The following is a 12,963-nucleotide window of genomic DNA, read 5'->3' on the forward strand; positions in this document are numbered from 1 at the left end:
CGGTGCGTTTACCTGTGATTAGTGTAAAAACAACAATGGCGGTGAGATTAGATACTGTAACGATATTATAGCGTGAGACAAAAAGTAAGCTAAACACACTGCACCGCACCCCACCCCACCGCCCATCCAAACCCACCCTAATACTATCTCATTTTGTTTTAAAATCAATAATTACCAACCAATTATCGATACAATACCAACTATACTAACAACATCAATATTCAACTCAACAGACTGCATTAACAGAGCCCATAATTCAGGACAAAAAGCAACTAGGTATGAGGTTGGTAAACATTAGCCAATCGGATTATTGAAAGGGTAATAGCGAAGCCCTTAATGAGTTCTCAGAAGTACCAGAAACAACAAATAAATAAAAGAAAGCAAAAGCATTGGTCATTTATTAGACCGACAAGAATAGTGTATAACAAGAAAATTGCAAATTAGAGTTCCGGGATCTATCTATGTTTACCGTTTTGCTTTTGCGTAAACTCCCCAGATAGAATGATCCCACAGCAACAACACAAGTTCATCATGTAATGGATAATGCTGAGGCTACTTAAGATGGTGATCAAACAAGGAAGCCATCTCAATCTGCAATACAATCCAAAAGAAATTGAACTGTAAGAACTTTTTCCTCATTGCTGTGCCTTGACAACATGTATGAGACAAAATGAACAATTTATCTGCCAATTTATTCAATGACAGAGAAGCAAGGGTATCAGGAGCAAAAAAGGAGCTGCAGATGCTGGGATTCAAATCCTAACTATGACTATATGAATCAACTTTAATATGTGCAATGCAAACAAGGCAATGATATTATATTTTATCACTTTCTTAATTCCTTCATTAGAAATAGAACACATCAATGGATATATGCAAATTTTTGAAAAAAGAAATATGAATGGAGAATTAAGGAGAAATCATGGAGTTGGTAAAATCATCTTTGAAAAGCACAAAAGCAAAGGAATATGGATTGACTGAAAAGGTATGCACAACTTTCTTGCAAGTTAACAAGGGAGTTAATGCACTTTGCAGTTATAATTATTCTCATTATTAACAGAATCAATCAAGTTAGCAAGGGTTCTATGCCACGCATCAAACCATTGAAATAACCCGAAAGTACCAAAAGCCAAAGGTGATTGAGAATATTGCTAAGAAATGGGAATGTATAGTGTTCGGGTTAAATGGTCTCAACCCTACCCTTGTGCTGGAAAAGTTCGCAACAAGGACCAACAGGCTCACTCATTAGCGACAGTGAGCTAGGGGAAGGTAATCCTTTTCTCTATTTACATACCTACATACCTCCAGTCAACTCCTAATAACTAAATTGGAATTACAAACAATAAATATATATATATAATAATAATAATAAAAGAGAGAAGAAAATCAAATACCAACTCCATTAGTCTACAATCAACTTACCGCTGTCAAAGCACACTCTGCACCTTTGTTCCCAGATTTACCACCAGCTCGATTTAATGCCTACAGTTGTCATGTGAAATAATTACATAAAAATTCCACTCTTGAAATCATTTTGTTTCTTCAATTGCATCCAAGAATAAATGACGTCAAACCCCTCACACATTCAAATATATCAACTCAATCTTCAAAAAAGATGAAGTGAGATACATATATATCATCTCAAAACTACTCTAAAGTAAATGACACATCAGTCACTTGGTAGTTGGTATGCACAACCTACAAGATGACCAGATTTCCCCTCCCTCTGACATTCCAATATTCAATGTGAAGGAAACTAGAGAGGGTACCCCACTATATCTGTTTGTGCAGCTTTAGTGAACAGCCCATCTCACTTAACAAAAAAAACCTATAGTTCTTAGTACAAAATGATCTTTTATCCAGCTCCTGTAACATACCTGGTCCATGTCCTCACAAGTCAAAACACCAAATATGCAAGGAACACCTGCAGAGTTGATAAATTGCAGCTTCAAATCACAAGGAATAATAAAAACTGAAAAATAGAGGGAATGGGTGACTCCATTTTGATACATGAAAACTTTCAGAAAATCGTTTCCTACAGAAAATATTTTTTTAATCTTTAGGGCATGAGATTGATACAGATCTTAATTGACAACTGCTACATGGAAATTTGTCCTCCTAGTTTGGAAGTAGGGTAATTTTAAACTTTTAAAAAGAAAAAGAATCTTGCAAGGTGGTCTCTTGCGCTTTCTTATTGAAACAATTAGGAAATATAAATAAAATATGTACTTAAAAGATTATCATAATAGCATTATGTAGTCAGGTAAGAGTAAAATTCTCAAACATTATGAATATAGGGTGAAAATTAGGAGTCACCTTGGAAAGAGCACATACTAAAGATGGTATACTTCAGTCTAAAAACAAACTGTAAGTATGCCAGACATAGTTTACAATATTGACAGCATGAAAAAGGTTCAACTGCATATGCTTGAGTAAATGAGAAAAGGGAGCATATGCTTTTGATCAATGAAAATCTAAATATTGTCTTAATTTATAGTTGAGATGCCACGAACAATTGACTCTTCAAGCTATGGTAGCATTTTGCAAGAAATGGGTTAATACAAAATAACATTAAGCATGAAGATTGACCAGAGTTTAGGCCAGCTGAAAGCACCCCAGATGCAACAGAATTAGCCACCGCATCATAGTGAGTAGTATCTCCTCTTATCTGTTGGCAGAATTAATAAAATCCAGCAAAATGTACTCAGAAAAGACCCCCCAAAAGCAGATAAAAAGTTATATGAGAAGATTTCCAAGAAAGATGAAAGAAACCATACCACAGCTCCGATACATAAAATTGCATGATAATTTCGAGACTTGCCCAGCCTTTCTGCAACAATACCTATTTCAAAACTACCCGGGACCCAAACAACCTGATAAGAAAGTGAAGAATTGATCAAGCCATCCAAAAAGTTGGCTAAGCATTGTCTAAATATTAATTGAAGGACTTGGTCAAAAGATTCATATGCTGAAAAAGGGCTTGTGATAAGTAAGATGATATACAGAGCAAATCATGAATCATAGAAGAAAAAGACTTTGATAGCACTGCCATCAAATGAGAATGGCAGAGATACCCTACTCCTATATCCTTGTCTTTTGAGCTGCAATTGTCTAAATAATTGTTAGAATTTGCAGCCATAGCAGAAGAGAAAGCTCAGACATGTAGATAGATTCAAAGAAAAAGCAGACGTCTAACTCGAGATAGAGATATGAAACAGCATGATATTAAAGAAGGCTTTTACTTTAGTAAATTAAGTAGAAGGGTGGTTTGTGGTTGTTACACACATCAATGTCTTCTTCATTAACTGAATACTTTCTGAAAGTGTCCAGAGCGCCCTCCAAGAGCTGCCTTGTCACAATCTCATTGAAGCGAGCGACAACCTTTGACAATGTAATAAAAAATTGAAGAAGAAAACAATTACCATAGTAATAACATAATAGTATGAAAACAATTGAACACACAAAAAAAAGGAAGGCAAAGTCAATCTTTGACTTTGTAGTTGCAGATGACAATTAAATAAAAAACTGACCACAGCAAAGCGAAGGCCTTGAGTTTTGGTAACAGATCCCACCAAATGGCGGACTGCAGCCGTTTGCATAGAGGAGGAGCTCTGCTTCCTATCCACCACAAATCCTGATTTTATCAATATATATTAGTAATTATATCCAATAATCCAAAGCAAATGCTCTCTTCACTTTCCACTGTAATATACCGAGTTTCGGAGAAAACAATTAATAAATTTCGGAGCCAATTATTTAGTCTGTTTCCTATAAATTCAAATACCAATTGCAAGTCCACGAAAACAAAACTGTAGATGTTTGAAAACGTGAAGATAAGGGTCAAGGTAATTGGTTTCGTTACTGCCATAACTTACTTGAGCTAACCTCAATCACTAAGAAAGTATAAATCCAAATCCCACATTTCTCTTTCCTTTTAGTTTCTTAGTACTGAAGAGTGAAATTTTCCATTTCGAATACAAATTCTACGAATTCCCAGAACGAAAGAGAAAACAACCCTAGAGAATTTCCCAACCTCGTGCATCAAATCGAAGGATGACAACCCTATAAATTTCCAAGACAATCTTAAACAAAACTGAGATTCAAGTTTTAATTGAAGCACCAAAAGCAGGACATGCGATTCAAAATAATAATAAACAAAGATAACCTTGGAATTGAAAGGAAGAGGAAAAGGAGAGAGCGGTTGACTTGCGGGGCAAAATGACAGCAGAGGACCTACTCCTGGGAGCGAGGAACACACTACATCCATTTCTACTTAAAATACGCTCCTGAATCCAACAGCAACCATTTCCATTTAAAGCCATTTCCTTCTCTTTCCTCTCTATTCTTCTCTGCAATATTCGATTTGATTTTTGATTGCTGCGCCCTCTCTCACTGTTTTAGCCTTCTAATCTTTTACTAGTACCAGCAAAAATAATAATTAAATTTCCTCAAAAACAAACAATAATAATTAAATAATATTATATCTAATATAATTTATCGGGTAAACTACAAGAATAGAGTTACCCAACTAAGCTTTGGTTCTATTTTAATTATCCAATTATTAATTTTTTTTATTTAGTTACTCAATCTTTTATTCATCAGATATGTTCAGATCAGAAAGGAAACCAACAAGATTTCTCATAATTCGACAAGCAAGCCAAGAAATGAACTGATGAACAAGCAATTCAAGCCAAAAATCATGCTATAACAACTAGCTTAAACGGGATATGAAACAATTTCAAAGCCTAACATCTAAATCAAAGAGACAGAATCACGTAAATCGCATTGCATTGGTTTCTTTACATTTTTATTTTTTTGGTTGTTGCCTGAAAGATTGAAAAGCAAAACCGAAACAGAAATTTGAATACCTTCGAAGATAATCGCAGTGGAACCCGTGAGAGAATTTTGAATTTGAACCAAAACGGACGAAAGAGTATCAAAGGGAAATATTTAGGCCAACCAGAGAGGGATTGAGACCAACGCGAATTTGTTTAAGTGAGAAAAGTGCCAAAATTAAATTTTTTATTTATAATAGTTTAAAGGGTAAACTGCAACTAAAGTCATCAAACTATTAGTAAGTTTACAATTTGGTCATTGAACTTCTAAAGATTACAAAATTATCACTAAAATATTCGAAAGTTCTAGTTTAAATGATTTCAGTGACCATTTTATAAAATTTTAAAGTTTAATGATCAAAATGCAAATTTACAAAGGGAAATATTATTTACCGAAGTTACAAGTAGGGGCGGTTTGAATTTTGAACATTGGCGGGATTCACTGAAAAGCATCGCACCAATCAATACTATAAACAAGAAATGCTGCTCCTTAAAATGGTTATTAACGACTTGGATCTCTGCTATTGTTTGCGGAAATTGTGGAGAACAGTAGAATTTTTAAGGGGTGAGGGAGGATCGGTGGCGTCGAAGGAAAAACTGCGAGACGATGCCGGATCTTCTTCTCGACCTCTGTTTAGGTACCCTAATTACTTGCATAATTATCATGTTTAAATATTACTTTAATTGTTTGTTTAAAAAGCATGCGCCGAATCGTTTGCTTGCTTGAATTCTTTATTTTCCCCCTTAGTTTAAGTGATTTTGAATCGGTCTGGTTAATGATAGAATCATAATAGTTGAAATGATCTTGAATTTTATATGGATCGGTGGCGTCGAAAGAAAAACCAAGGGAAAAACTGCGAGACGATGCCGGATCTTCTTCTCGGTCTCTGTTTAGGTACCCTAATTACTTGCATGATTATCATGTTTAAATTTTACTTGAATTGTTTGTTTAAAAAGCATGCACCGAATCGTTTGCTTGCTTGAATTCCATTTTTTTTGTTCTTAATTTAAGTGATTTTGAATCGGTCTGGTTAACGATAGAATCATAGTAGTTGTAATGATCTTGAATTCTAAATGGAATATTGCTTGAGGTAACAGATTTTCAGAAAAGAAATCCAAGTTATCAGCTGAAAGAGCTGATTACCAATCACAGCGTTCCCTGATAAACTATTGCAATTCATAGCTGCCGATATTGGTTTTTATTGATAATTCATTTTTAGCTTGTGCCTTTCGGTATCTAATTTGTTTCTAAGGACAGATTTTTCTCATTTGAGCTTCAAACTTGCTTCGAGTGCAGTTCTTTCTTATTGCTTTATAAGATTTGTATGCTTTTTTTCTGCATGTTTGAGCCTTCTACTAGTGCATATGATATATGTGCCCAAATTGTGCATATTCAAAATTTTCTAAAATTTTAAATATGTTTAGAGGTTCATGCTTACGTATTCATGTTTGAATATGTGTCAAAGGTTGTTATTCAACATGGGTATTTTAGGAAAAATAAAAGGTCCGGGTAACATAGTCAGTGGCTTGTATTTTAAGTGACTGTCTATATTAGTCAGTCTAGGAGTGTTTGACATAAGAACGTTAAATTTATTTTAAATTTTTCATGTATTTAGAGGGTCATTCGAGGATCATATCTCCTTTTCATGGTTTGATATACTTCCAATGCAAGTATTTTTAAGCGTCGGAACAACATAAGTGACTTTTATGTGCTTATATCCGAAGAACCAAATATCTATATATTGATTTATTGATGCACATCTAGTGTATAATCTGCCTTAACGAAAGAGTCTCGTATTGGACTATACCTAATAACATAGCTGTATAATCTTACGTAGTGGGAACCCTGAACTGGAATAATCCCATCTAAGAAAAATGCCTATAGAATAGGATGACACCTAAATTTACACTCTTTACATAAAAAACGAATGGTGTGAAAGGGGTCAGAAAAACCATGCCGACCACACAAGCTAAAACACCATAAATTACCTGTAGATTAAGCTTAGCACACATCATAATTGGATTGGACTCTGTTATTTGGTGGCTTGCCAATCTGTAAACAAGCAATTGGAGGGACAGTAGGAGTGGTCAACTCTCCATAACTTTGCCAACAGAATGGATCGTATAAGTGGTAGCGTTCCTGCATTGGCTTTAGCTGAATGGCAGATAACGTCACCCCTATACATGGAAGGCTGTCACTACAGGCCAAGTGCACAGGTTTTACTGTGTATGTTCCTCTTATTTTTTCGTAGGTAATTCCTGATAGAGCGACTGCTGCTGTTTGGTTCTTACATGTTCTTTTGTCACAATAGAATTGATCGATCACAATTGGAAGCTGGACCTCAGAAACTTGAATGTTTGAGAATAGAACCCCTTGAACATTGCCTGATCCACCCTGCAGATGTAATTTGAAGTAATATACAAGAAACTGCTTACTAGCCATCTAGATTCATATAAGAACTTAGAACGTTAGGAAATTAAATTGATTCTTTTTCCTTAGCAATGGGAATGGACAGGAGTTTTAGGTCTACTGGACCAATTAATAGGAAAGTGAAAATTCAAAATAATCAAACTTGTTGGAAATTTTTCAAATCCTGTATGTTAAGTTTGGAATAGGATTATTTCTTGGAATGGAGGTAAACTAGTGTTGAATAATTTAAATGTCAACTTTGTTGTGGCAAACCTCGGACATACATGTAAACTACACGGATAACTAATTTTAAATTCGGGGAAAACTTGAATTAGTTGTAATAGATTGCATTTGATCAGTCATTTTACTTTTAGTGTCTGTATAATTTGAATTTGGGTGGGGGTGGTATATGGATTTGATTATCTAGTCAAATAATCTATACTATTATAAAGCTGTTGATTGAGTTTGTTGCGTAGTTAACTTGATTTCAACTAGGTCATGTAAATTACTTAAAACCTAAATTAATATCGCAATGAAAAATAAAGGGTATTTAAGTCTTTTAATGTTTCATAAGTAACTACTAAAACATAATTAATTGTTTAAAACTACTTTTACATTTTTAAATTTTATCTAAATTTCCTTTTAAAATGTAATTATTCTAAAAAAAATGTTTTTTCACCCACTATTATGTTTGATGAATTTTAGTTTATCTTAATTTTTGTTCACCTATCTCTCTTTTTCATGATTTTCGCTGTCTTCTTTTTTTCATTTTACCAAAATCATGTACTTGAGTTTGTTGGTGGCTTGCGATATATATTATCTGAAGACATCTTGTTAACGAGTTATGGTTTGGATTTAATTAAAAGCCAGTTCATTAGCTCATTTACCTAGACCATGTTTGTGATTGCTCTCTTCCAAACTTGATGTACGTTTATGATGTGGAAGTGAAGATTGTAAGCTTACCTGCCATGTCTTTATTCTGACACCGTTCATTGTGTTATGCATCATGATATCACGGACAGTGATGTTTGAGACACAGGCTTTTGTATTATCCTTTCCCAAGCTTCCAATGCTGATTCCATGTCCCGGTCCACAATTCACATTGTGAATGTATACATTTGAGCATCCTGTTTGTATCGAAACGCAGTCATCTCCTGCATCAATTATCACATTTAAGAGCTTAGGTTAGTATGTAAATGTTCATTGTCACTAATCTCTGATCAAAACTGATTTAATTTAAGCATTTATTTCCTGCCAAAAGCATTAGATCTTCAGAATTAACTTGTCATGATAACCTGCTTCTGGGCAAAATTTAGACAAGAAGCTAAGGGATTCTTCATTTTTGAAGTATCCGCGTCCTAGCATGTTCGGATAGAAGTATACATACCGTATCTAACACTCACATTTGAATCTTAAATTCTAAATACCATAAGCTAGGGATTAAAGGAAAAATCTAGTTGTACGTGGAGACAAAAGGAAAAAATGAATGAAGAAAACAAAAAATATATTCTTGTTGCCTATGCAGTTGAAATCCTAATCCTATTTTGGGTGGTTGATGCCACACCATTCTTTAGAAAATGACACGTGTCAAGTGATTAGTCATTGTAATCCTTGAAAATTTTGATAGTGCTGGCAGCCACTTTGTCAAATTATTGGTGGGGATAGAGAATGAGAAGAACGAAATTATGAGCAGGATAAGATTGTGATATGTTTCTTTCAACATCCTATCAAACACCCCTCAATTTAGCACCTTTTTCCTACGATGCTGTCGAAAATGTTGGTAAAAATAAATATTATGTATTAGGAGTTAAATAGTTTTTTTTGTTGGTAATTTAAGTTTTATATGTTAAAATAAAGAGTAAATTGGTCACTTTTATTTCAAATTTCATCTATTTTTATTGTTAAAAATAATCATACAGCTATGCATGGCGTGTCATATGTACTTCATACTGACATGTAATAACCAATTTTTAATAGTAAAAATGGATAGAGATTTTAACAGAAGGACCAATTTACTTTTTGATCTAATATATAATGACTAATTTATCAAATTTTTTTATAAAGAGGCTAAAAACAATCCAACTCCTAGTACAATACCTCCATCATAATTTCACAAGTTCTTTTATCTTAACCCCGTGTCTCTCAATGTCGACCCGCATGTCTTTCTCATTTTTTGTCAAGACCTATGCTGTTTGGATTTTTCATCTGATTAGGACACCTACTTGTGTCCGATATTCACACTAAAACCCCAGTAACATAAGTCAAAACCAGAGTTTAAAGTGCTCCACCAGTGTTTTTTAACTTAATTTGGTATTATGGCAAAGGCATAAATTTCTATTTACTAGCAAGATATTGAAATAAATTACCGCAGGCAAGAGTAGTGCCATGAATTAGCACATCTTTGGAATTCTGTAGGTGGATTCCATCTGTGTTAGGACTGTCCCCTGGAGATGAGACGGACATGTCGTGTACCACAACTCCTATGCAATTATCAAACTTAAGATGGCATTGTGGACTGTTTTGAATTGTTATGCCCGTGACTGTCACATTAAAGCTCCCATAAAACCTTAGTGCCTGAACAACAGAATGTAAGAAGAAAAACCATCATAAGACTGCATAATCATGGAATAGAGATTGTTTTTTTCTTTTCCTCATAGTTTCAAGTGGTCCTTACAGTTGGTTTGATGCTAGGCATTTTTCCACTGAGTTCATTTCTGACCTACCATCCAATTTATAAGAGAAACATGATTAGTTTTATTGATAAATCAAAGGTTAATTCACCTGAGAAGCTCCTGTATTATAGAGACTAGATCAAATTAGCCACTCTATTATTAAATGAATCAAATTAGTCCTTATACTACTAAAAAGAATAAAATAAGTTCAATTTGTAACAAAGTAAATATTTATTGTATAAAAATATCTTGAAAATTATTTTATTCAATTACAATTCAATTCCAAACTGAATATTTCATTTATAAAACCGTAAAAACTTTTAAAATATTAACTTTCTTGAACAGTAAATGTTAATATATTCCAATTTGACCTTATTTTATTTTTTTAATAGTATAAAGACTAAATTGATCCATTTAATAGTAGAGGGACCTCACCATAAATTAACACTAGAGTTTCAGGGGAAAGTGGAAATTGAAGTAGGTACTTACCGGCATTGGTGGCCGTTCTTGAACTGTATTGTTTAATGGGATTATTAATTTTCTTTCACCATCATATGGATCTTCATATGGTGCTTCTAGCCACCACCCTGATCCTCTTCCATCAATGATACCTTTTCCCTGAACTGTTATACCTTTCAGCTTTGTGAATTCTAGCCACTGTAAAATACCTTTGCCCCAGGGTTTAGAATCAGTCGGAGCAATAATTGTACCATCCAGCTGAGAAAACAAAAGAAATTCAGTTACATCAGCCTTGATCATGTGACAATTCTTCACTAGTATGCGATTGCTGTGATACATATCCAAATATGAGTGGAGAGATATAACCTTTTAAGAGTCGCCAAATGCATATAACTACAATGGGGTAAAGAGCAATTAATTATCTCACATGTTACCTGAAACACAATGTTTGCTTGACAGTATGGACCAGAGAATGAAATGGGTCCTACAAGGAAGATGAATTTAGCAGGAACGACAACAGTTGATGCCTCCACCTTACATGCAGCTGCCCATGCGGCTTGGAATGCCTGCTTTGCACCATTAACTGATCAGCTATGTGGCTGCGATTGTCTGATCAGTGTGCCACAATAAAACTAAAAGGTATAGAATTACAGTTGAATGTTGGTTATATGTATTATGCTATGGTAATTAAATATTTATATTGCTCTAATCGTGACTAAACTACCTTTAAAACAGGATTTTTTTTCTTTACTTTTAAGTGGACCCCACCTGCCTCGGGTAGTTCTTTCTCTAATACCCCAAAAAGTTCTTTCTTTCCCAATGCACGTAAAAGAAAGAAAATATGGGAAAAATATCATAGAGTAACTTATATTATATTAAGACTTAAATTATATTTTATCTTTTTATTTAAAAAATTAATAAATTAAATCTTATATATATTAAATTAAATAATAAATTAATCAGTTAAAAATTTTGTTCATTGGTGCTGATATTAACAATAAAATTAAATGAATTTTTCTACAAAATAATCAATTTACAGTGATTAATTTATTTATTTTAGTAGAATAAAGTAAAATGTAATCTAACTTTTATTATAGCAAACTTTATGTTACTTTTACTAAGATAATGTCTTTTTTTTGTTTTTGGCATACTAAGCATTCATGTCCTAATTCAAATTCGAACATGATAGATAGTAATTTATAAACTTCAAAGCCATAAATGGGAATTTGACGTCACCTTGGTATCATCAGCTTTCCCATCACCCTTGGCACCAAAATGCAGTACGTCAAAGACCTTAGACTGCTGTCCATTGCCGTAGCCTTTCTGGGGCGGCGGAATTGAAGGGACTTTGACTTTAGGCTTAGGAGATGGAGGAGCTTTTACCTTTGGTGACGGAGGAGTAGTTTTATACGGCGGAGGTTTTGTCTTTGTTCCTCCATTATGGTAATTGTGATGACCGTGACCATGATCTTTTGTTTTCTTCTTATACAGTGAAACTGAAGCAGCATGCCTCCTTTGCCTCCAATGCTTGCTTTTTCTAGCAATGCAGGTTTCAATACTTGAAGACCACACTAGAAATGCTACTAAAAACATAAATGTGTGTCTTCTTAACCCAACACCCTTCATTTTTTTCCCTTTTTCCTTTTATTTTGGTATCTCTCAAGGTGGAAACAAGCCGAGAAGAAAAAGGGGGGAGATAGAGAGAGAGAGAGAGGAGTTTTGCTTGAGTGCCAAAATAATAAGCGATTGCTGGTATTTAAACATGGGGAGGAGCAATTAGGACTATTCACACATGGGAAACAAAAAAAAAACCCTAAGGGTATATAAACTTGGGATAATTATATGGTATGGTGTAGTTCTTTTAGTTTTATAAAAGAGTTAAAAAATCACCCTGCATTTTTAATTAATATTTAAAAATAAAAAATAAATAAGTTTTTGAGTTTTTAATTTCAATTGAAAAGTTAAACAATTTCATGGTTAATATACCAAATAAAGTTAAAATATGGTCTAAATTTATGTACCTTTGATACTTTTATTTTTTTTGGAATTTAATTTTTCTGTTTTTTAGATTTTAAAATTTAAATTTAATTATTAATATCATTAATTCTTTTTAAAAAATTTACCAATGTAACATTTAAAAAAAACAAAGGATAGGTGGGTTTACCATTGAAGTTGGAAAGTAGTTTTCAATCCAAATCATAATTTCAAATCAAAAAAATTGTTTCAAACCAAGCATTGATTTTGAATTAAGATTTTAAGTCTAGCCAAAAAATCAAAATATTTAATTTTTTATTTTTTAGAAAAGTATTTTTCAATCTCTTCATTAAAACTTTTACTTTACAATATCATGTTTAAAATAGACATTTATTTTCCCAAAAACATTTATGAACAATCATGGTTAATACTACCGAAATTTTAAGAAGTATTTTTTTCACTAACACTTTTCAAATAGCAATTTTCAACCTAAACAAAGAAAATAGTGTTGTAACCAATGGCGAAGTTAAAAAAAAAAATTAGGGTGGTCAAAATTAAGTTGTATAATTTTGAGTGAAAATGTAATTTTACTATTTTAATAGCTTATAAGTTA

At 33.3% G+C, this 12,963-nt stretch overlaps 2 protein-coding genes across 2 annotated transcripts; both read right to left on the reverse strand.

The window, feature by feature from the left end:
* Positions 1-279: 279 nt before the first annotated feature.
* LOC107898667 (6,7-dimethyl-8-ribityllumazine synthase, chloroplastic) lies at positions 280-5,117 on the reverse strand. The gene is made up of 9 exons (XM_016824184.2): positions 4,869-5,117; positions 4,166-4,416; positions 3,531-3,634; positions 3,286-3,381; positions 2,778-2,873; positions 2,590-2,668; positions 1,878-1,924; positions 1,423-1,482; positions 280-591 (listed from the first exon to the last, which is right to left on the reverse strand). Exons 2-9 carry the CDS (start codon positions 4,320-4,322, stop codon positions 553-555), a joined length of 678 nt encoding a protein of 225 aa, XP_016679673.1. The 5' UTR covers positions 4,323-4,416; positions 4,869-5,117; the 3' UTR covers positions 280-552.
* A 1,436-nt stretch (positions 5,118-6,553) lies between these two features.
* Positions 6,554-12,216, reverse strand: LOC107898665 (polygalacturonase At1g48100). Its single transcript, XM_016824182.2, has 7 exons — positions 11,613-12,216; positions 10,811-10,942; positions 10,407-10,634; positions 9,920-9,964; positions 9,612-9,819; positions 8,209-8,399; positions 6,554-7,230 (listed from the first exon to the last, which is right to left on the reverse strand). The coding sequence occupies exons 1-7, from the start codon at positions 12,000-12,002 to the stop codon at positions 6,838-6,840; spliced, it is 1,587 nt and encodes a 528-aa protein (XP_016679671.2). The 5' UTR covers positions 12,003-12,216; the 3' UTR covers positions 6,554-6,837.
* Between the last annotated feature and the right edge of the window lie 747 nt (positions 12,217-12,963).

Source organism: Gossypium hirsutum, chromosome D04, assembly GCF_007990345.1.
Source record: "Gossypium hirsutum isolate 1008001.06 chromosome D04, Gossypium_hirsutum_v2.1, whole genome shotgun sequence".
NCBI classification, from domain to species: domain Eukaryota; kingdom Viridiplantae; phylum Streptophyta; class Magnoliopsida; order Malvales; family Malvaceae; genus Gossypium; species Gossypium hirsutum.